A 25,816-nucleotide genomic window follows, 5' to 3' on the forward strand; every position below is an offset into this window, starting at 1 on the left:
ATTTAAACTATTTAACAAGAGACTAAGAATAGGAATAATGAGGAGGAAAAAAAATCAGGAGGTAAATCCATGTTCTGGAGGGAAAATATATATATTTTTTGTAGTGGATACCTGGGATCAGGGAGCAGGAAAACAATTGAATAAAATAATGAAACACAAAAAACAGAATAGACTAGGAAGTTCAGGAATTGGGCAAAAGTTCATTAACCCTAATAATTCATATATAGCATATTCACCAAGTACATAATTTTTGGCATATCAAAAAATAGGAACGTGATAAAGAATAACAAATGAACGGATACATCTGCCTTGCTATTTGACCCGTTGGCCTTCGTATAGTTTCCCTTTTTCACGAATGAATACTGTATATTACCTTTAGCTACCCTTAGTCTAATTCTGAATATCATTTTTCTCACTTTTTTAATCTGGGAATCATTGGAACGCTGCACCTTTATAGGTAGAAGATTTTTCAAGTTTAAACTCCTGTTCATCCATAAAAGAGCTTGAATAAAGCTTTATATCTGTTAACTTTAGTTATCTTGGATTGATAGAATTTTGGGGAAAACAGAAGCAGGGAGAATCTCACATGATACCATAAATATGAACGGAATAACAAAGTGATAGACAGCTTTTTAAAAAGGCTTTATAAACTCCTGGCCTAAGGCATAACAGGACAAATTAGTGGCTTAGGGTTTTTCAAACTTTTCCAGGCCACCAAAAGTGTTACTTAATTTCCCCCTGAAATTTGATCAAAAGTAAAGTTCTATTGATAGAAAACTAGCTGTTGGTGTGTATTTTTGCTTCTTCCTCTTTAGTCTGTATTAAATCCCATGAAAAATCTTGTTCTATCTAGATGATGCTAAACCAATCTGGTAGCTCAATGATGAGCAGTTAGACTCAATATGATGTCAATGAAAAAGAATACGCCTTCTAACCTTTGAAAATTGGGTTGAACTCAATGAATTCTGCAGCTATCCAATGTCTTTTGCTGCAAAATTTGTTTTGATATCCCCCCCCATAATTTTTTCTGCCCCTATATCCTAAAATTGTTCCAAGGCATTGGAAGATGGTCAGATACAGATCAGTAGGCCATAGTCTATAAAGGAGAGTAACTGGCTGTCCTGTTGCACAAATTATATTTATTTTACTGTACAAGTGTTTTACACATTGTGGAACTCTTTATTAGTATATGCGTAGTGGATTGAGGTCTACTAATTCAGTGCAGCATGACCATGTGAAATACTTTTTATGGCAATTTTTTAAAAAGTTTTTTTAGTTGCTTGGCCAATTTTTTTAACAGCTGAACATTAACAGCACTGTTTCTCATTTTATAACGTGCAAAGCTGCAATGAAACCCTTCCCTGCTAATGAAATAAATGAAAAATGATCCCACCTGTTTAATCTGAATTGACTTCATCGCTCCACCCTCTCTGAATCTGACTGCTAACAATCCTAGAGAAAGAGTATAGCTAAGGATGCTTGCCTCAGTCTATTTGGAAATTTGCAGCAGCTTGAAAAACCATATATACATTGCCATGTACAGACTTTTCAGTCAAATCCAAGCATCCAGCTGTTTACTGAGCAGGGAGAGCATTTTCTGCTAATATGTTATGTGCCTTACCATGTGCAGAATGAATATAGGAAAGGTGACAGAATGCTTATAGCTAGGTGTTGGATAAATGAGGTCAGAATTAATTGCGTACAGGTACCCAGAAACACTGAAACAGTTCAATGTTCATCCATTTAAACCATAAAGCACTGAAAAAAAGAATTAATGTGTTGTGGCCCATCAGCAGCCAGCAGAGCTGGAGGCAGACTCGGACAGTGAGGAGGTTGGGGAGGAACATGGACCAGTCCTGGAGTCTGGGGGAGGCTCTGATGAGGGCTCTGTGTCGGAGGCAGAGATGGGTCAGGGCCGCCTGCTAGTTATTAGCTGCCTTCAGAGTTGGAGATCAGTGGGGCAGAAGAACAGCTGGAGCCTGTTCCCAGTGTGTGCATGAGCAGAGCTGCCAGCAGAAGGGAACAGCTAAGGAACTAGGATCGACTCGGGAGTAAAGGCTTAGGTGGATGGTGAATGGCCCCTCCCATAGGGAATCAAGAGGACCGAAAGGGTGTTTGCAGGAGACAATTAGTTCAATTAATGAGAGCGAAGATCTGTTCCTGACTTCTTGCCAAGTAATTGCTGCTACAGCATGGCATTTGGAAGATATTGGCCTGGCAACTCTCCCAGCCTGATAAAGTTCTATAGTTGTGAAATCTCATGAAAAACTGTTTGCTGGATCTTTGCTGGAGAAGAATTCTCTATAACCTAAATAAAAGGGGTTTTATCAGGACAAGGAGTCTACTTCATGATCTTGGGAAGCCTCGGTCAGAACATAATGGCCATGTTTCATACTTATGACCATTGCAGCATCCCCATAGCCATGTGATCAAAATTCAGATACTTGACAGCTAGTTCATATTCATTCATGTGTAAATGAATGAATGACAGCTGTCATTCACTTAACAACCGTGTTACTAATTTAATAACTGCAGGGATTCACTTAACAACAGTGGCCAGAAAGGTCATGAAATGGGACAAAACTCACTTAGCAAATGTCTCACTTAGCAACAGAAATTTTGGGCTCAATTGTGGTTGTAAGTTGAGGATTACCTATATATTAACACAGGGATCTTCAAACCTGACACCTTTAAGACTTGTGGACTTCAACTCCCAGAATTCCTCCTCCAGTCATGTTAGCTCAGGAATTCTGGGAGTTGAAGTCCACAAACTTGCCAAGTTTGAAGACCCTTGTAATGACCTCTTTTAAAGGACTAGAAAAAGTTAACAATGTAAAGAAACTGGAATCTGTGCCCAGAAAAGTACTTCATCCATACAACCATACATAACAAAGAACAATACCAGCTATGTTAAACAGTTCATTTATGTAAAACTACATCACTCTAGCCTTGGGAGTCATAATCAGCAAAGATTCATCTAAGCTTGATTGGATAGTTAATTCAAATAACGAATTGTGCAAAAATTGAATAAATCATCTGAAATATCTAGTGCTGATCCTGTTGTGGTTTGCCGGAAGCAGGTGTAGACAGCTGAGGTCCTGGAGAGCGAGGACTCAGATGAGGGGCCTGGAAGTGATTCAGGGATGGGGCCAGGACCATCAGGGAGTGGAATGCTGTCTTTGGAGATTGTGGAGGCTGGCAGCAGTGATGAGGAGGTTCCCGAGGAGCCTGTTCCCAGTGCGCATGTGCTCAGGGCTGCTCAAAGGGAAGAGCAGCTGCAGCAGCACGGGCAATTTGGGAGTAAGGCTGCAAGGTAATGGCCCCTCCCATAAGGGATAAAAGCCAGCCTGAGAGACCGGTATACTTTGCAGGAAGCAAAGAAGTTCTTGCACTTCAAGCCTTGTGGAAGTTCGGACTATTTTGGTTTGTGTTTGAAGACTTTTTGTTTGGAATATTTCTTGGCGACTTAATCTAGTTTTTTTGGCACAACCTTGGCAAGGCTCGTTCTTATCAGAGACAATTAGTTTTAATAGCCTTTTAACCATGAATTAACGGAATTCGCAGAGAAGCATTAAAAGGTTTTGCTTTTATCTCTGTTTGGTGTTTGTTTACTTGGAACAAGGTTTGGGTCAGAACAGATCCAGACCATTTCTGAAAGATCGACACAATCTAGATGAGATTGGTAGTTTATAAATATCATCGAGTCATCATGCTTCATAGAACTATTTTAAGACATTGAAATTCATCCAAAAATGGAAACACTTCTGGAGATTACATTAAGACATCGCCAACCATTGAGTGCAGCCATGCTTTTATGTATGTTTCGACAACTGCTGAGCAATTGATTGGCTCAGCTGGTGTTTTGCACCAGGGCCGTGTTTCCTTTTCCTTCATTAAATGCACAATAGAAGGACAAATAGAAGCTGTACAGTACAATCCAGGTGAGGCAACCACCTGGGTCTCTCTCAAGTCAAAACAAAACCACCATTTAGTTCTGATAAAACAAAACAAAGCAAAAATAATAATAATAGAGAAGCAGAAGGGATTTCTTGTTTAGAGAATTAGAAGTTACTTCATACTGTTTTCTTTTAAGTATTACCGAGTGTATATATATATAGGATAGCAGAGTTGGAAAGGAGTCCAACCCCCCCCAGTCAGGCAAGTTGTTCCACTGATTAATTGTTCTAACTTCAGGAATTTTCTTAGTTCTAGGTTGCTTCTCTCCTCAATTATTTTCCACCCATTGCTTCTTGTCCTGCCTTCAGGTGCTGTTGTGGTTAGCTGGCAGCAGGTGCGGAGGGCTGAGGAGAGCAAGGACTCAGATGAGGGGCCAGGACCATTAGGAAGTGGATTGCAGCAGCGATGAGGAGGTTCCCGAGGAGCCTGTGGCATGTCCGCCTGTGCGCAGGATTGCTTGTAGGAGAGAGCAGTTACAGCAGCACGGGAGACTCGGGTGTAAGGCTGCAAGGTAATGGCCCCTCCCTCAAGAGGATAAAAGCCAGGTTTGAAAAAGCATTCTTTGCAGAAGGCAAAGACGCTCTGAAACTCAGCCTCGTGGACATTATAGTTAGTATTTGAAAACGCTGGTAAACTATTTCTTATCTGTGAGTTTTTGGCAGCCTTGACAAACAACTTGGCAAGGCTCTTTCTTGTCGGAGCTAATTAGTTGGAAGCAGCCTTTTATCTGTGAAGAAACATAATTCATGGATTAAACCTTAAAAGGTGGGGGCTGCTGCCTTTGTCTTGTGTTTGTTGTCTTGGAACCAGGTTGGGTCAGAACAGGTGCTTTGGAGAATAGCTTGACTCCCTCTTCTTTGTGGCAGCCCCTGAGATATTGGAACACTACTATCATGTTATCTCTAGTCCTTCTTTTCATTAAACCAGACATCCCCAATCTCAACAACTATTCTTTATATGTTTTAGCCTCCAGTCCCCTAAAATTATGTATGAGATACATGATTTTGTAACTAGAGACAACTACATTGTATATTTTTGAAAAAAAATAATTTCACCAAGTAGACATTTCAAGGGTTAAGATAAATAGATAATAAATAGAACGGTTCCATAAACTTTCCGCTTTAACTCTCTCAATCCCTCAAGCTAATTGGCAACCTGAAAACTACATGGCCAAATGACTATTATTTATCAAGGTGTAAAAATATTTGCTCTTATTGTCTAAGGGTCAATCAGTATACATTAATGTAATTTATTTCAAGATCTTGACATATGCTCTTCTATTTCTGGAAAGGGAAGGAAGGAAGCGGTATCTCTCCCTAAATGGATTTAAATATCAGCAAGGGGAGCATATAACAGAATCCTAGGAAATGAAATGATTCTGCTATACTTAGTTGTATTAGAGTGTATCTCAGCAACAGAACGTTTTTTTTTTTCTGTTAAGAAAACAGGATAAAGGTAAAAGAATGAATGGAACTGGTGGAGAAAGCAACAACAATAACAAAAAAATTCAGACAGATGTAATATGAGATTTTCCAGATGTTGAATTCAATTTCTTAGAATCAAGTCATCCAACTTGGCTTGCATCAACTGTAATTTTTAATTTAGCGGAGAAACTATTCCCACAGATTTTAAAATCTTATAGTAATTGACTTTGTTAATTTTTTTTATAGCATAACGTTTATAAAAATAATCATGTTCCTCATTCCAGTAATTTCTTTACAATGGAATTTACTGTTTTATTAAAAACTAAAGTGCATATTTATATTCAGTAATTCAAGGTTCAGTAATTTTTTTTTACTGAGGTTTATGCTCAGAGATTACCTCTTTTCCTTTTATAGGTTTTCAATGTTCCAATTAGCACCACCAACTAAATTTCCAACAATGCACCTGGCAAATTGTATTTCTGAGACACTAAAGGAATTGGAATGATGACTCCACTGGATTCCACTCTCGGTCCCTGCTACTGTTATCACCTTTAAATTAAAACCAGGAAGGATGAAACTCACTAGCAAGCGCTTCATTAAAGAACACTTTCAAATGAATATCATCTTGGATAAAACAGTTCTAGATATAGCTATTTTTTTTTTTTTGAGCTTTTAACACCTTGCTTTGAGTTTTCATTTCTTGCCCTAAATACCTGTCTTAGACTTGGCTATTTTATTTAGTTCCCATTGTTATAAAACTCATAAATAAAGAAGTTTCTTTTTTGATTGTGTACCATCAACTTGGTATCAGCTCTTAGCAACTGCACAGATAGGTTTTATACAGGGTGATTTGTCCCTGACTTCGTCCTTCAAGTTTTTCACTGATGTACCTATTGATACTGAAACTGAATCCACCCACCTTGGTACAAGTTGTCCTCTTCTTTCCTTTCCTTCCATCTTTCCTAGAGAATTACAGAGTCCTCTTCTTCACCTCTTCCCTCCTCCATCCACCCTAAATTTTTTTTTTAAATTGTGAGATGTCCAGAGTCATCAGAATTTGGAAGGCCTCTGACTAGACAAATAATTGAATAAATAGTTTGAGCCTAGATCCTGTTTAAAAGCTTCTGTAAAGAAACTCTTGTGTGATTGTAAAGCTGTAATTATTCCACCTTCATGTATTCCCTGATTATCTCGACTTTACCAAAGTGACTAGGGTAGAATCACATTTTTAAAAAGTAAAGGTACGTGTGCTTTGAGTCTTAGGCATACACCACGGAACAGAAAATCCTTTTAAGTGTTACCACATTACTTAAAGTTGCATTCCATCTAAGATTTTTCTAGACACGAGCCCTCTACAAGAATCAACAAACCAAAGGAAAGCAGAATTACGCTTCACTAAGTCAAAGTGTTAAATAATTTTTCTTAGATTTTTAAAAACCCTGCCTTTATTATTTTTATAAATAACTCAAGGGGGCCAACATATCTAATATTCCCCTCTTCTACTTTCCCCACAATAAAAACCCTGCAAAATGAGTTGGGCTGAGAGAGAATTACTGGCCCAAAGTTACCCAACCAACTTTCATACGTGAGGCAGGACTAGAACTCCCAAACTCCTGGTTTGTAACCTAAATGACTAGACCTCCTAATCCAGGCCCTGATGTTACATAGAGACAATCTTAATGTCTGTATGTTAGCTGTTGATTCCTCAAAGGGGCTACATTATGTGTAACAAAAGAAAGGAAATGTTTCATTTATGTCAGGTATGTAGCAGGTATTAATTTGTTAACAGACATTTTCCTTGATATCAGCAAGGATTCCACTCCATATGACTTCATAAAGTTTTGTTTTGCTTAATTACAAAATTAAATGGAAGCATGGCAAACCAGAAAGCATGATTTTTTTTTATTTCTGAGAACGTCATCACAAAAGCCCTTGTAGGTATGCCATAGAAAACAGTTTGAATGAGCAGAGTGAGGGGAGTAAATGAAAGGAACACTCCAGTACTTTATTTCAAAATAAGACTTCCTGTCTATCAAAGCACGAATGTAATCAGGAGGTAGCCTTTAAATGATAAAACGGCTGTTTTGCAATGACCATTTCTGCTGAAGTCATATTGTATGATATACTTTACAATACTTTACAATGTTATACAGTAGTAAGATCACTGCCTGTCATTGCTTACTGCTTTGTGAATGATGTGAACCTTCTGCATTTTTTAACCATCTGTGTCCTTGGTTTGCATATCTCTTTTCCCTCAGCATATCCCATTCTTTGTCTCAGGGGTCGCCAACCCTTTGGACCTCAGGGACCACCAAAATCACAATTTTAAATCCCACAGAGCACTAATATGAATTTTGACTGATGGTGGCTTGCTGACATTTTCTCAGGGTCTCTGCAGAAAGCAGCAGAAAATCCCCCCAAAAGTCTGCAGGAAAATTCCCCACCCCATTTTTCTACCGATCGATCATTCTTTATTTGAGATCGCAGGATACCGTCTCCAGCTCTGTTCTCAGGGGGAGAGAGAGAGAGAGAGAGAGAGACTTTTGGCTTCATGCAAGGAAAGCAGCAGAAGCCGCAGAAGTCTTTCTTTCTCTCCCCCAAACTCTGCCAGAAATGAGTTTTTGTGAGACTTGGAGCAGGATGCCTTGCAGGGTCCCAAAGATTCATCTCTGGCAGAGTTTGGGGGAAAGAAAGAAATTTTTTTGCTGCTTTCTTTGCGTGCAGCCAAAAGCCGAAGAAGAAAGAAGCAGAAAGAAGCAGCCCAGTGGCCAAGTGAGGCACCTGGGGTAAGTTTCCTGCCTCCACCCTTTCCACCCTCCCCTCACTACCTCATGTTGTTTGCAATACAAACGATGCAGCCTTGTGTTCCCAGGGGCCATGTGGGTGGTGCAGCCTTGTGTTCCCGCGCAGCCTGGATTAATTGTTTTGGGGGTGCTTTGGGGGTGACATTTCTCTGCGGACCACCAAAATTTTCTCACGGACCACCAGTGGTTCCCAGCCCACTGGTTGGCGACCACTGCTCTAGCTTACTGGTATTTTTTATGTTTATTAGAGCGAAGATCAATTCGTACTGTCTTAGCTGATTGCAAAAAGAAGTTGCCGTTGTCTTGTTGAGGTGCCATAATTTGCCTCATCAAGGGAGGAGGCAACATACTTCTTCTTACCGAGGTTCTCCACATTCTTTCTTTAGCTCTGGAACTCCAGACAAAGCTTTAGAACTCCAGGCAAATGTGAAGTGAAGGGACCTTGCTTTCATCAGGACGTTGTTTATGGAAGAAATCCAAAGAGATTCTTCACATAAATCATCACTGAAGCAAAGAATTCCCTTGAAGCTTTGCAGAGATTATCTAATAATGTTATTGTCACACAACACATTTGATATGATCAATTTTCAAGATGACTTGAGAATAAAAGTGTATACAAAATGAAACTAAAATACAAAGGGATTTACCAATAAAATTCCACTTCCAACAGAGTTTGAAATTATTTCCAGTTGATTGGCAGGTTTCTTCCCCCTCATGAATGTAGTTTATCGATAGATGAGCATGTTAGTAGGAATTTTTTAAAGGTGTTCCTGCTGAGACCTCACACATTGAACACAACCACTCAGTCCCTTCATAGACTTAGTTCCTCTCACCATGTGAGGGCACAGTTTGGTTCCTAGGTTGCTGGCATTATGTAACTTAAAGAGGCTCAGTAGAGTTTAAACCCCATTTAATTATCTCTGAATTTTAATTCTTGCAAATTGAAGGTGCCACAGAAAACAACTGGCTTAAGATTTCAGAGCTGACAAAAGACTAATATCAAATATTGAGTGGCCTTTGGAAAGAAACCACTTTCACAGGAAGATTCTAGTAGAGATAAAATTCCATTTTATCAAGACATTAAATCCTATTGATGGTTTTAAGAGCAAAAATGTTATGTGTAGAGTTCACTGAAGCTAAATGACCTAAAATCAATGGAATCCCGATAACCTAATGATGAAGGATGTCATTGTGTCTTAAAACCTAAGAAATTGATTCTGTGATAAACTTCTGTGACTTCCCATCTACTTCATTAGATAAATGAGGATTTCCATATATTGAGTCGGTCAGACTGATTTGTAAATCTAAGTATTTTATAACTATAAAACCCACCGTTTTCCTCCAAGGAGAGGCAGGACATGAAAGAATGAGAGGAGAAATTTGAAGTTTTTTTCCCCCAGTTGCAGGTAGAGGTCATGATAGTAGCAGCACAGTAGGAGTTAATTTATTCACTGGACTCAGGACTTGGGTAGGCATTTTTAATTAAAAATTAAAAATATTAATTATAGACCCCCCCAAAATGAAGAATCCTGGATTCATCTAGCATGGGAGTAAGAACAAGAAAGATTAGTTTTTAATGGCGAAAACATCATGTATTTCAAATACTCACTTTTATGTCCTGCTTTTGAAGCGCAGCTGCTTTGCGTGGCACAGCAGAGTGCTGCGCGGCAGCTGCTGAAGCAACTGGGAGAGTGCAGGATTGCAGGAGGCAACTCGGAAAACCTCTGCGCCTGCGCAAAGTGCACATTTTGCATGCACGTGTGTCTACTGAGCCACACCCACCGAATCGGTGGTAAAAATCTTTGAATCCCACCACTGTTCTATATGTAGGGCTCAGACTGATATATCTTGGTTCTGTTATGGTATTCATCAAGAATTTACTATGTTGCTTTTATTTACATTAAAATTGTTCAGTTTTTTTTTGTGCATCCATTTCATAGTCTCCATTGTAGTTATATTACATAGTAGCTCATATTATCAATCAACAATTATATAGACTGATATTATTAAACAATCATTTGACTATAATTTTATTAGTTCATACTTTAACGAGATAACTATAGTTTACTTAATTTATTTTATAGCAAATCATACCAAGTCTATCTTAATAGAATTTTATAAAGATAGTATCAAAGAAAAAAAAGAAATATGTATTCATTGTTTCCTAAGGTTCTAAATATTCTATTATATTTTATTATCTAGCCATTGATAGAAAAGGTCCCAAACTTCATAGAATTGTTTATCTTCTTGTTCTCTAATTTCTAACCGACACACTGTCTGTAAACTCATGAAGGAAAGGATGAAGTTTTTATGTTTTATGTGTTTTGGTTTGTTGTTAAAATTAATAAAACTGTTTTCCAAAAAAAAATTGTTCAGTTTATCCATTTATTACTCATAGTTTATTTACATTAAAATTGTTTAATTTATCCATGCATTACTCATAGTTTAGTTTAGTTTTTAATTCTAGTCTAATGAAAAGAAGGACATGATAACAGTGTTCCAATATCTCAGGGGCTGCCACGAAGAAGAGGCAGTCAAGCTATTCTCCAAAGCACCCGAGGGCAGGACAAGGAGCAATGATCCAAGCTCTGTAAAGGACCTTGGAATACTCACCTCTAATGATCTAAGTGCTAGAGCCCACTGCAACTACATAGCCAAAAAGGCATTAAGAGTTGTTAATCTTACGTAGCTTTTTCTCTGGTAATATCACACTACTAACTAGAGCATACAAAACATACAAAACGTTTGCTAGACCAATACTCGAATACAGCTCATCAGTCTGGAACCCACATTACGTATCTGATATTAGCACAATTGAGAAAGTCCAGAAATATTTCACAAGAAGAGTTCTCCACTCCTCTACTCATTGTAGAATACCTTATGCCACCAGACTTGAAATTCTAGAACTAGAAAACCTTGAATTACGCCGTCTTCGGTCTGATTTAAGCATGGTATATAAAATCATACATTGCAATGTCCTACCTGTCAATGAATACTTCAGCTTCAACCATAACAACACAAGAGCACACAACAGATACAAACTCAAGGTTAACCGCACCAAGCTTGATTGCAGGAAATACGACTTCAGCAACAGAGTGGTCAATGTCTGGAATCCTCTACCTGACTCTGTGGTTTCTTCCCCAAACCCCAAAAAACTTTAACCTTAAACAAACAATTGACAAATAAAAAAAAACTCATCAGGGAGAGAAGCAACTTAGAACTAAGGAGAAATTTTAGAACAATAATCAGTGGAACAACTGGCCTCCAGAAGTTGTGAATGCTCCCAAGACTGGAAGTTTTAAAGAAGAGATTGGACAACCATTTGACTGAGATGGGCCTAGGCATGGCCAGCTTGACGTCACTCATTGAGGCTCCGTTTTCAGCCGTGACAGTCTCCTGCAGCTCTCTGCCAGCGAAAATGGAGCTTGCGGAGGCCAACTGTGGCGCTCCCAAGCTCCATTTTTCCTGGCAGAGGCACCACGGGCCAGTCCTTCGTTGTTTACAGGGTGGCCCCCCTGGGCCAAATCTAAACACCCTGCAGGCCAGATCCAGCCTGTGCGCCTTGAATTTGACACCCCTGCTCTAAGCAGACAAAGAATCCAAGTCACAGATGGAAGTTACAGACCATTGTTAATGGTATTGCTGGTTAATCAATAATGTTTTCTTTAAAGGACAACAACCTTAACTGCAAAACTATTTATTATAAAGTTCTGGTGATCCTAGCGATTAACCAGCTCTCAACTTAGGATACACCCGCTTGATGTTTAAATAATACACCATGATTGCTGGAAAAGGTATTCTTTGTTCTTGCTACATTCTTCTTGGCATGAAAGCATTAAGCTATGAACAGCTATCCAATAGTTTCTTTTTAAACTGGGGGAGAGAGACAGAGAAGAAAGAGAGCAGTGAAATGAATAAATTTTGAATGTTCAGGTGTGATAACAAAATAAATGATACCTTTTTGTTATAAGTAAATACAGCACTGATACATTTCTCAGCAGCAGCATCTGTATCTTTTGTGGAAAAAATACTGGTTTTGGCAGGAATAAGGGGAAAAAAACTATGTGACTTGTTTTAGAAAATGAGGGCCTTTAAGCTTAGAGTGTTATTATTAATTACAAAAGGTAGGGGGAAGGGACTCATTCATTTCTTTTATGTAATTATGAAGTAGCTTTTCCTCCGAAATCACAAGGAATTCTGTAATTGCTCCCATGACATTGAGATGAGAAGTTCCTGTCTTCTGATGTTCTTTATCAGAAAGTACTAGCACATGCCTCTATAGTCCATATTAGTATTCAATTTTTTTTTCTATCATGAACTGTGCATCTAGCAATGAGTACCTTAAACATATGAATTATTCTCTAGGAGAAGGAGAGTGGAAAGGAGAAGAGAGCAATTAAAACCCATGTAGCCTGATTTCTATGGTCTTTAGAAGGTGATACTTAAAGGAACAGGAAATAACTCTGCAAAGACTACATAAATAAAAAATAAATAAATGTTGTCTGAAATGGTATAGGGTTCCTTGCCTGAGCAAAGAGTTGGATTGGAAGGCCTATAAGGTCCTTTCCAACTCTGTTATCCTGTAAAGTTCCTCCACTATTAAATTTCCATTACCATTGCGTGTTGCAAAAGTACGTAAGCCAGATTGCCTGGTTAAGAGAGTAAAAGCCACTCCATTTCCAGAGAAACAAGGAAAGGGGAGGGTTCCCTCCGCTTGCAAGAATGGGCGGAAGCTTTATTTCCTGCCTTGGATAAAATTCTTTTACTTAGGAGAAAGAACTCAAGTGGAGAGAATGGGAGGATAGAGAAACGTCAGGAAAACATCTGCCAGAATTGTATTCACGGTTTTACACAATGTTAGAGAAATGATGCAAAGACAGTGGTCTACGATAAATATTTTGTTCTCAGTGGCAATAGTTGATCATGAATATTTTTTAATATTAAAAATTAATAGTGGACTAAAAAAGAAACAGATGATTCACTGAACAAATCAAGCCAGGGTTTTTCTTTAAGGCAGAGATGACCAGAGGTTTAAATTATCCTACTTCAGATAATTATGCGAAGACCCAGCTCTCTGGAAAAGCTGGGAAAGAGAGAAAGAAAAAGAGAAGAGAGCAACCAGCAACAAGGTAGTTGGACTCATTTACATTGGTAATGAATACCCTACTTTGAGCCACAGTGGTGCAATGGTTAGAGTGCTATACTGTAGACTACTTCTGCTGACTGCTGGCTGCCTGCAATTTGGCGGTTTGAATCTCACCAGGCTCAAGTTTGACTCAACCTTCCATCCTTCGGAGGTAGATAAAATGAGGACCCAGATTGTTGGGGGCCAGAGGCTGACTCTGTAAACCACTTACATGTTAAGGTATTGAGATTTAAGAGGTGATCATCTGTAAGGCTGATGCAATGTAAGGTTGATGCAATGAAGATGAATCAGCCTTGGTATTGCCGGTTTTAGACTAAGAAGAGGTCCACATACGTTTTATCACTTTAAGAGGTGTTTATATAAGGCAGCCATTAGAGGATGTATTCTCTCTCCTTGTGTCCTGTATCCATTGCAGGGTTCTCTGTGTTGAGTTAAGAAGATTGTTTGCCAGGTATTGCCTACCACATATATTTCTGTAACACTCTGACATTAGAGGGGGCTGCAAAGCACTGTGAAGCAGTATATAAGTCTAAGTGCTATTGCTATTGGAAGCTCTGAAAGACCAGGTTAGGAATAGATCATCATGACTAAAATTTATCAATGCGATCATTAGGAGTTGACAACAACTTGATGGCACATCAGTCAGTCACTTTTAATCTCTATGTTAGTCGACAGATGCTAGAAAGAAAAAGCATTTAAGGCATCTAGAACCAAAAATATAGTTCTACTCCTTCTTCTTCAGCACAATCAACCCTTTATTGGAGTAGCAAAATCATAATTGATTTGAACCCAGAAAAATGTTATAAAGCAGTAATCTAAAACGTTATCAATGTCAGCCTAGGATAATATTTTTTTTTAAAAAAACAACCACTCATGATAATAAAGTTACACTAAGTTCTTAGTGAAAGAGAGAATTTAGGATACTTTGCAATAATGAAGAGGCTTTAAAGTGTAATTTCTAACTATGCGCAGAATGCCTGCTGATCCACCAGAAGCCATTTATAGCTATCTGCATATGAGTTCCAAATTGCTATTACATGCTTTCTAGACAAAAGTACCAACAATAAAATGATCCAGAAGACAATTATTTCTTTGTTACTGAGGGTTAAGAAAGCAAGATCCCAGACTATTATGTCAGATTTTGTCTTTCTGACTGATCATTGGCCATATCGCTTCAGGCCAAATTTAGCTTTTAACGGGACTGATCTTTCAACTTTGTGAAAATCTTTTCCACCAATGTATATCACTGTTTTCCACAATGGAGTGAAAACACGGATTATTAACAGCAAGCACTTAATATTTGTTAAGTTCATAATTTGCACCTTGTGCTGAAACTGTATTTCAAACCTGCTTGTTTCTTTAGGGACTATTGCACAACATCAGTTGAAGAAAAACAAAAGAAATATGCCTTTATCCACTCACCAGCCTTCACCTTTTCTGTAATAGCTGGCACAGCCTGGGGGAAAAATAAAATTGTTATATTTTCATAATTTTGTACATCCTTATTTAATATTTTAAATAAATGCTTTCCTGTTATTTCTAAGATTCTACATAACAGTGAGATCTTTTTGCAGTAAGTGCATATAATTTCCCAGAAGACACATAATCAGAGGTGGTATTCAGCCAGTTCTGACAGGTTCTGGAGAACCAGTAGTGGAAATTTTGAATAGTTCAGATAACCGGCAAATGCCACCTCTGACTGGTCCTGCCCCCATCTATTCTCCGCCTCCCGAGTCCCAGCTGATTGATTGAGTCTTCTTTTGTTGCCCTGCAGAGGAGAACGGAGCTGGAAAGCAGGTTAGTGGGGTGGGGAAGGAATGGGGATTTTACAATATCCTTCCCCTGACATCCCCATCAAGCCACACCTACCACACCACACCACACCCACCAAGCCATGCCCAAAGAACCGGTAGTAAAAAAATTTGAATACCACCACTGTAGATAATCCAACTTGAACTAAGAGTATACCATCAAATTTAAGAATGAAAAGGTTAAAACATAGACGCTAGTAGCACACATTTTAGGAACTATCTTTAGATACATCCTTAGAAGTTTCCTTAGATTGTAAAATTTTAAATTGTGTTTAATTGGCATGTTGTTTTTTTTAAGTTGAAAATTTGCTTTCTCTACAGCTTCTGATATTTGACATTTGTTCTCTACTTACTTGACATTTTCTGCTATTATTTACCTCTCAATAGCTTTGACTGGTATCCCTATTCTACAGACCTTTCAGCTATATTACCGTATTTCCCCATGTATAAACCACCCCTTTTTTTCCAAAATTTTCAAGCCCCAAAAGTAGGGGGGTGGCATATACAAAGCAGGTACACTTTTTATACGTGAAAAATGCATAAAATAATAAAGTAGGAATAAACTGGTTTTCCAGCAGTATGCTATACTTTTTTGTAAAAATTGTACGTGATGATACGATTACGAGTGCGAGTACGCGATAGAAATGCATACGCTAGGCGTCGGCCTGAATGCTTCGTTCCTACTCTCGTTCCGATGCGTAGATTGCTAGCGTCGCCGCTTTGCTTTCGGCGTCATGACCGAAGTTGTAGATCTAGACGTCGAATTTTGTTTCTTTGTAAATTTTCTTTCTTCATAACTTGTTTCTCTAATAAAATATTTTTTTCAAAACTTCACAGTCCAAAAATTGGGGGGGTGGCTTATACAAAGGGGGTGCTTATACATGGGGAAATACGGTACATATCACCCATAATTCAATTCTACAAGGAATTAGGAAAACTGTAGCCAACATAATATGGGAATAGAAAGTCAAAAGAACAAGCTTGGGGCTCTTTTATGTAGCAACTCTAAGCTCCTTTTTCCTTTGCTGAAAATGACTAATAAAATCAGTTTTAAAAAACAGGTATTGGATTTTAATATGTTTTTCAGATTTGGCAAATGCACACTATCAATTAGCGTATCTTGACTGGTTAAGAGATTAATAGAGTTGGAAGGGACCTTGTAGGTCATCTAGTCCAACACCCTCCCCAAGCAGGAGATCCTACACCATTACTGACAGAGGGCTGTCCAGTCTCTTCTTGAAAGCTTCCAGTAATGAAGCTCCCACAACTTCTGAAGGCAACTTCTGTTCCATTGGTTGATCGTTCTCACTGTCAGAAAAATTTCACTTAATTTCGAAGTTGAATCTTTCCTTGAACAGTTTCCATCCGTTATTCCTTGTCTGGCCTTCAGGTGCCTTGGAAAATAGCTTGGCCCCTTCCTCTCTGTGGCAGCCCCTCAAATATTGGAAGACTGCTATCATGTCTCCCCTGGTCCTTCTCTTCACTAGACTAGCCATACCAAGTACTTGCTACTGTTCATCACATGTTTTAGCCTCCAATCCCCTAATCATTCTTGTTGCTCTTCTCTGTACTTTTTCTAGAGCCTCAACATCTTTTTATAATGTGGTGACCAAAACTGGATGCAGTAATCTAGGTGTGGTCTTACTAAGGCTTTATACAGTGATATTAGTACTTCCCTTGATTTTGATTGTTTCCCTCTGTTAATGCAATTTAGGAATTGCCATGTCTTTAAACCTCTCCCCAATGCTTGGAAAGCAAGGGCCACTTACTTTCCTTCCATGCACGAGTCTTTAAGACTATGTGGTTTCCATCAATATACCTCTTGTACAAGCCCCTGTTATAATTGACATCTGGCTATTAATCTCTCTGGATAGAAAACACCCAGGGTTTTGCAAAATTCCTATTATGTGAAGTAGAAGAGGAATTTCAGAATTCACTTGCTGGAAAAATAGAGTCCCTAGGGGGAAAAAAATGAAGCGTAGCAGCTGGGCCACACAACATCACTATCCATCAGAAATTGGAAAACATTGCTCTCAAGATGAGGTGAGAAGGATGATGGGAAGTTCCCTCTGCAGCAGTCTGGTGGCTTGAGGACAACATACATTCTTACAAAACCCCTTGAGTTGGGAGAAATAGGACATGCAGATAAGCTTTTAGTCAATTTTATTTGGGTTGCCAACATGCAATGCACAGAGCGTTGTCTCATACATTCTTCAAACAGTGTGATATCCGTCCAAGCAACCCATTTTTACTTAATTATCACATATACAAAATATGTGAACCATGTTCTACTATTATCAGCAGTGTTAAGTATGTACAGAATCCCTAGTCTGTCACATTGGATTTCAGCAGCATATTCCTGTCCTGTTTCATAGCTCATGTGGAAACATCACCTGGAAACTATAACTTGCATCAAACAACCGAATAGAATTCTGACCACAACGTCTTGACCAACTGCCTCTATATTTGCCAGTAGTTCCAGCCAACTTCTGAAATTTCAGCACAATTATTGAAGAGAGGTGCTTTTTGGAATCAGAAATGCTATCTCCATGGCTGTTCTGACCAAGGCGTCCAAGACCGTAATTAAACACACGCTTAGTTAAAACAACATTTGTTTTATTTAAATGCTGGGAATTATGTTCATTCCCAGCCTGTAATGAGTCCCAAACAGTCTTTAGAGATAAGCACCCACCTTTCTCTCCTTTGAAGTGCTGCCAATAACTAAGATGTCAAATGAACTATTAAAAAACCAACTGAAGTACAGTCTACATGGAGCTTTAAGGATTAATCTGAACAGAATGAACAGCTTTGCTTCCTGCAAAGGTTTCATCATCTTTGCCTGCCCTTTATATCTTAGGGGAGGGGCAATCACCTCCCAGGCCTTATTCCTGAGTTGCCCCTTTTGTTGCAGCTGCTCTTGCCTTCTAGCAGCTCTGCGCACATGCACACTGGGAACAGGCTCCCCTGGTTCCTCTGCCTCGCTGCTACCAGTCTCCAGAGGCTCCGGAGTTAGCACCCCACTCCCAGATGGTCCTGGCCCAATCTCTGTATCAGACACAGGACCCCAGACTCCCCCTGGCCCCATCTCTGTATCTGACCTCCCCAGACTCCCAGACTGGGCCTCCTTTTTCCCCACTGTCCGACTCTGCTGCCATCTACACAGGCTGCGGGCGAACCACAACAATAGTCTGCTTGTTCAAAGAGCATTTGGACAGATAAAACACTTTAATCCATACAGCAGTTGACCTGGAGCATTCATGATGGCAAAATTTCTAACGATCTGATCGAGAAGTATTGGAAGAACCAACTGAAATAAAATCCACACCCAAATTAGGCTAGAATCAGCATTTTCCAATGCCATTGTAATTTTGAACTGTCACTAAAGGAACTGTTATCAGTAAAGGACTACCCGTACCAACATTTATACTAAAAAAATAATTAAAACCTTTTAATTATTTCTAATTCTACTTAAAAACAAATATCAGTAAAAAAAACAGTGTCAGTTTTCAAAGAAAAAAAAAAGCACAGTAAAAAATATATATATTGCTGACTTATTCTGACAAGCTCCATACGGCTTAAGGTTCAAGGGTGGAGCACAGACATATTTTATTAATTCTCAACATTATAGGATAGCATGCCCTACTGTTTCTTATGAAAAATGGCTGCATCTAAAAAAAAAAAATTGAATTCGCTGTGGACCTTCTCCAGTGCTTTCCATATGTTTTACATTAATTGCATTCCCAGGAAGTGATATAACATTTTTGGCAAAAGAGCAATTAAGTGGGATTTTCCTGAACAGCCAGATGGGTCTAATACAGCTTCAGATTATTCCTAACTCCTTAAACATGATGAAACAAAAGAACAATTCTAATACCTTCCATATGATAGAACAATACACTTTCAGTTTTTTCTCTTTCATATTGTCATATTGGGTTGTTTTTTCTTTTTTGGGTTTCATGTTGTCATCTTGCATGATCAGAAAAATCAAATCAAATTACTAGTTATGTCATTCTCGGGCTTTTGTTTCCTAATAAAATTCATTATCATACCATAACTAATAAAACTGCCTATACTTTTAAAATAATTTGCCCATGTAATAATCATTTTTTTGAGTCAAGGATCACAATATAAGGTCACCTAACATTTCAACAAAAAAGAACCCATTAAAAGGAACGGACAACTTAGACAGAAGCGTTCCAATATCTGAGGGGTTGCCCCAAAGAAGAGAGAGTCAACCTATTCTCCAAAGCCCCTGAGGGCAGGACAAGAAACAATGGATGGAAACTAATCAAGGAGAGAAGCAACTTAAAACCAAGGAGAAACTTCATAACAGTGAAAACAATTAACCAGTGGAACAGCTGGCCTTCAGAAGTCGTGGGTGCTCCATCAACTGGAGGCTTTTAAGAAGAGACTGGAAGCCACTTGTCTGGAATGATGTAGGAACTGCTGCTGGGGCAAGAATTGGAGTAGAACTTGGGTGCCAAACTCACGATGACATGAGGTCATCACGGGACGTATGGCAACTCTCCCCTTCACTAAAACGTGGGTGGGTGTGGCCAGCACAGGATGCCCCTGGCTCGTGGACCGCGAGTTTGACACCCCTACACTAGAAGATCTCTAAGGTCCTTTCCAACTTTGTTATTCTGTCCTGCTATTCTGTTAATATAGAGATAACGTAATCAAGATCCCTATCTGAATTCTGAATAAGCAGTTTTGTCCTGATCCTTCTCTATGCTGTTGCTGTGCAAACTAAGCTCAGGGGACACTAATTTTACTTTTCTATCTAAATTTACCAGAGCATTTTGTGCACATTTGTCTAGTTGAATGCAAATAAATATGGGCAGCCGCTGTTAAGAGTTTTTGAAGTCCCCATTTAAAAACGTCTTGCAAGCACTGAACTGCTAGTATACACGCACTCCCATACCAAATTTATGCAGCAGTAGCTTGAAAAAACCCTAAATCAGCAGCCCTGTCTTTGGAAACTAGCTGACCTTTTGCTGGAAAGGAAGAGAAAATAATTTTTCTATTTCACTTAAAGTCCCTTCAGCTGGGATGTTGGAGTGTTCAGTGCATGTTGGATTGTTTGCAAGGATGGATAAAGATAAACAGCTTGGATCAATCCAACTTTTTAGCCACGAATCAACAAGATGGCACGCACTTGTCTGGGTGGGTATCTATTTTTTGTTTTAAAACATTAAGTGGTTGCCTTGAAGGGGGACCTGGGAAGCCATTAAAATATCTTTTTCCTCTAGGGACCCGTGCACAGAATGTTACACCAGCTGAAGTCCAGCAGCCAGGAAGTGGAGTGAAGCAAGAATTCCCACCACTGGGAAAACAGGCCATATAGCTCTGCATATTTTCATCATTACCAACAGAAAAAATTGTTGTTGTAGTTGTGGATGTACCACAGCTGAATCAGAAATTAATCTGCTCTATTGCTGAACGCAGATGGTATCTGGTTCTGAAATTCGTCCTGGAGCAATGCAGAATTCCTAGGTAGAAATGCTTTTAGAATAAGCAGAAAGGCCACACAACTCCCAAGGTGTCTTCATTTAATTTGCATTTCAGTCTGCTGAGATCCTTTTCTCTCCTGAAAGCCAGATAATTTCCATCTTTTAGAACAGAGGTGGGGAACAATGGTCCCTTTCTGACTTGTGGGCTTCTACTCCCATAATTCCTGAGCCACTGTTCAAGTAGGCCAGAGATCCAGAGAAGCAGGGATTTACCACACTAGATAGAACCCAAGGGTAGATCAGTGTCTCTCAGCTGAAAGATGGATTGTCACCAGCCTCCCTGGTGGAGGCTGACTCTGAGCTAGAGGAGAGGATCAGGGAAAAACATGGTCTACTCGGGAGGAGAGGGCCATGATCCTCTTCATGGGTTGCAGGTGTGAGATCTGCATAAGAGTTTGGACCTGCATGCTAACAGACGCTGGAGACAAATTAGTGTTTTATTCCTAGAGAAGGTTTATCTTGGTTGGCATTCTTCCAACGGACTGTACCTGGTTATCTTCCTGAAGTTGGTAATTATTTATCCTGGTCTGTCATGGAGCTTTATTCAGTGTGGTTTGTTTTTGGTTTTTGCTTCGTTATCTGCTCTTTGAATTTGAACTGTTGTTTTCTTTTGTTTGGAATGTTATTTTGAAAATAGTTTAATCTTCGACTGTGAACAATGAATCAGTGAAGCCAAGTTGAAGGCACTAAAGGACCTTTATTTACATTTTGGTTTTTGTTATATTTCTGATACATTCTGGGTCATCATATGTATGGATTTAACTCCCAGAGTTCTCCAGCCAGCCATGAAGGATTTTCCTCAGAAGATTGTGGAAAGTGAGGTTTGCTGGGCTTCGGCGGCAGCAGGAATCTGCTATCGTGCGCGGTTTCTGCTTGCGCTCCCCTCTGGAGTGCCCCGAGCCAGCTGGCTTCAGGGCTAAAGCCACCCCATAGAGGTGGCTGAAGACAGGGGAGATCCGGCAGGGTTTTGAGGGGAGTCCGCACCTCTCCTCCTCAGCTGGCTTAACTCCCTTTTCCGAAGACGGTAGAGCAGCGGTCAGAAATGGCCGCCTCAAAGAAGCACTCATCCGGAAAAGAATGTGCAGGAGGAAACTAAGAAGTGAAAGTTTTGGTTGACCGGGATAAGAAGCAACATTCAAGATATCCTGGAATTTAAACCTTAAAAAAGATTCATCATTCCCAAGGAAGATCCGGAAGCAGCAAATGAAAGGGAAAAGGGAAAGTTTGTTTTTTCTCTCTCTCCTTCCTTACGGTGACAGCAGATGAATGAGAAATTGGAAAAACTCGCTTTGGCATCAGCAGGTAATTAAACTGAAAATCAAAGCCAAGGGGACAATAAAGATTTCTGAACATTGAAAAAACTTTTTTTTCGCTGTAAGTGGGGAGGGAGAGGAAAAGAATAAGATTTGGTTGGAGGAGACTGCTTGGAATTTAAAAGAATCAAAAGTTAAATTGTAACAAGACTTCTAAAAGATACATTTTAATTGGAACTTTGTAACTGAATTGTAACCCCAGGAAGAGAAAATGAAAAAAGAGGAAACTGTTAAATGAAACAGCTTGTGTGTATTTGGACTGCTTGGTGACTTTGGGACTTTTGGAAATTATATTTTAATGATTAAAAATACTTGGGGGTTGTTTAAATTTTTTTTATAATGGCATCACTTGTGGATGAACTGAAAATGGAATTTAAAAAATATAAAGAAAAGGAACAAGAAGGGAAGGGCTCTTTTGGCTCTGTTTTCCACTTTTTAGAAATGGCGATTTCTACCTATGAGAAACTACAAGAACAAGAAGATTGGGATAAAGAAGAAGCAATCTTTAATGAACAAGTAACTTTATCTGGGGAAGAAAGGGGAAAGAGAATGGAGAATTTAAGACCTAAAAAAACAATCCAAAAAGGGAAAAATAAGGTGAAAAGTGGATATAATGTCAGAAAGCAACAGAAAAGAGGAATGCAGAAGAGGGAAATGGAGATGAAGAGACAAGGGGGTAAAAAGGGCATGAAGAAGCAAGGGAGGAAGGAAGGGAAGAGAAGCTACAAGGGTTTGAAACAAGATGTAAAGAAACAGGATTTATTTAGAGATAATGGGTAAAAGTATAACTGAAAAAGAGATTCTGCAAAGGTACATATAGACTGTATTGTTGTATTTGTATTAGAAATAATGTTAGAAAATTGGAACAACATATGATGATAAAATGGGATAAAATATTCAATGTAATTTAGTGAAACTTTTTCTTTTTTGAACAAAATAAATGAAATGAAATATGAGAGAATTGAATTAAAAAGGAATGGGAACATTTTAATTACATAATGTTTTAAAATATAAGTGAAATTGGGGGGGAAGTAACTACGCAAAATTTATAAGGGTTCCCATAGAAGCATGATACTTATTTGAAAAGGAATGTGTAAAATGTTTAAGATTTAAATGAATATTAATTTTAACGATAGAGTTGAATTGGTATGGATTGTTGTTTTAATTATATTATACATTTATAATTTCTTCTTTTCTTGAAATATAGTGTGTAGCTTTAGAATGTACTAAGCAGAATCCGAATGAAAGTTATGTATTATATTAAGTGTTAAATTTAGGGGAAAGATATAAAGGCGTCATACTCCAATCAGTGATTACAGGAGAAATTTTGTGTTAATGAGAAAAGATAATAGACAGTTGAAACAGGACAGACAAAGGATATAAGTATAATGATTTAAACTGAGATGAAATAAATAAAATAGAATTAAGAAAGTGAAAAGAGGGGAGAAGCTATATAGAAAATCTAGAATGGTAATAAGATATGGAATGGTATATAAAAGTGAGCATTAACTTGAATTTATGTCTGTACAAAGAGATGTAACCCGGGATGAAGCTGCTTTCAAAAAAGATGGTTTATGTTTTTATGTTTTGTGTTTGGTTTGTATGTTTGTTTTTTAAAAATTAATAAAATTTTTGGAAAAAAAAAAAGAAGATTGTGGAAAGTAACAGAGCTAAGAATCTGTGGGAGTTCTGGATCCAGAAGGACAGGCAGGCATTAGATAATCAACCAGACAGTGTAGAAGTGGACAAATTATTAGGCAAAGACCAGAAGAGCTCAGGAGGCCAGGCAAGCAGGGTGAAGCAAGGCGCCCCTTGACATGAGTGATGGGGAGTTGGCCATGCCCACCCAGTCACATGCCCACCCATCCTCGCCCATCCAGTCACATGACCACCAAGCCACGCACACCAAGCCATGCCCAGAGAACCGGTAGTAAAATGTTTTTTAATCCTACCACTGGGCCAGACCCTGGAATATCTGCAACATCCACACAATCCATATTGATATGGTATAGTATGAACCCCTAAGGAGCCATATCAATCAAGTGACCAACCAACAACAGCACAGACCTCCTCTCCACTTGGTGACTTTCACACATAATGACCAGCTAGTCACATGACATGTCACATGGTATGACCAGCCGGTCACACGACCAACTGACCACATGAGATCAATAAAAGCGGAGAAGAACTGAAACAAAGTACCTCAACTAACAGAGGATCCTCACGAAAAGATCTCGTTTCCCTAGGAACTAAATGACCCCAGAGGAGAGGTGGTGTTCAGCTGGTTCTGACCAGTTCTGGAGAATCAGTAGTGGAAATTTTGAGTAGTTCAGAAGACCAGAAAATCCCACTTCTGACTGGCCCCGCCCCCATCTATTCTCCGCCTTCTGAGTCCCAGCTGATTGGCTGGAGCTTCTTTTGTTGCCCTACACAGGAGAATGGAGCTGGAAAGCAGGTTAGTGGGGTGGGGAAAGAATAGAGATTTTGCAGTAACCTTCCCCCAGGAATGGGGTAGGAATGGAGATTTTACAGTATTCTTCCCCTGCCATGCCCACCAAGCCATGGCCACAGAACCGGTAGTAAACTTTTTTTGAGTCACGCCACTGCCCCAGATAACATTTTCTTTCTAAGCTTTGCTTTCAGAGGTCACCCACAATTGTCAGTAGAGATGGTAAGATTCACTAGCCCGAAATATACCTCAGAGATGATCTGAGTTTTAGTTTTTCCTTCTTCCACAGAGAGTTCCTAACAGCAAAAAAAATAAAATAAACAAGCCAACTGTGCATCTTTGAAGACCAACCAGCTGTATAACCTCAGGATTTTTAAAAGGGTATTTAATTAACCATCTAAAGCTTTAGTTAATTCTTGACTAAATCTAACATTTTAATTAACTAAAACATTTAATCTAATTAAAGCCACCTTTCCAGGGCTTCGAACTGTTTATGTGACAGGCAGAAAGTGTGCAGGCCCCGGCTTTATGGCAAGACATTATTGCGCTGAGTAAAGCTGGAAGTTTTGCCTGCTAAGGAGTAGTTTACACAGCGTCATCCAAAGAAGCAGTCTCGTCTGTAGAGGAAAGTCAGTTCTCTATTTAGCTGCTTGTAAAACAGGACCATTAAGTGGCTTTCTATACTCAAAACGCTAAATAAAACTGATGAAACATGATAATAAAAACAAGAACAAAACACATTGTAAAACAAAAGTATGAAGCACGAAAGACAACCTTAAAATAGAAAGATGAACAATAGAACTATATTTACAACAGAACTATTAAGTTACAGAAGCCTTCCGAGAAAGGAGGTTTTGAGTTGGCCCAGGTACAATACTATAAGACAGATGCTATAGCTGGAATATATGACAGTAATTCTTAGGGACCAAGCAAAGCCCTTTCCAGTAATTTTAAGCCAAGGGTCTTCAAACATGGAAGTTAAGACATGTGGACTTCAACTCCCAGAATTCTTGAGCTAACATGACTGGAGGAGGAATTCTGGGAGTTGAAGTCCACAAATCTCAAAGCTGTCAAGTTTGAAGACCCGTGTTTTAAGCAATAACAGAGAAAGGTAGAAGCCTTCTCCAAAAGGGCCACAGCAATGGTGAGATTCAAATTGTTTTACCACCGGTTTGGTGGGTGTGGCTTTGTGGGTGTGCTTTCCCCACACCAGCTGAGACCTGCAGCGCCAATCAGCTGAGATCCTGAACTTTTCTTTTTCCTCTCAGCCGATTAGGATGATTTTTCCTCTCCTCCCAGCTGATTGTTGGCTTTTTTAAACTACTGGTTCAGCAGAACTGGTCCAAACTGGTAGCATACCACCACTGAGCCACAGGTCTAATAGTTTAGAACCCCAAAG

The 25,816-nt window shown here is 39.1% G+C and overlaps 1 protein-coding gene across 1 annotated transcript in view; it reads right to left on the reverse strand.

The window, feature by feature from the left end:
* DLC1 (DLC1 Rho GTPase activating protein) overlaps positions 1 to 25,816 on the reverse strand; it is a 304,040-nt gene that overhangs the window by 162,744 nt on the left and 115,480 nt on the right. Inside the window, exon 5 of the mRNA XM_087936653.1 lies at positions 14,754 to 14,787. Coding sequence (XP_087792779.1) covers positions 14,754 to 14,787 — 34 coding nt within the window. The remainder of the gene's footprint in view (positions 1 to 14,753; positions 14,788 to 25,816) is intronic.

The sequence above is a fragment of the Pseudonaja textilis genome, chromosome 6 (assembly GCF_049901715.1).
Source record: "Pseudonaja textilis isolate UNSWEBS1 chromosome 6, rPseTex1.2, whole genome shotgun sequence".
Classification (NCBI taxonomy): domain Eukaryota; kingdom Metazoa; phylum Chordata; class Lepidosauria; order Squamata; family Elapidae; genus Pseudonaja; species Pseudonaja textilis.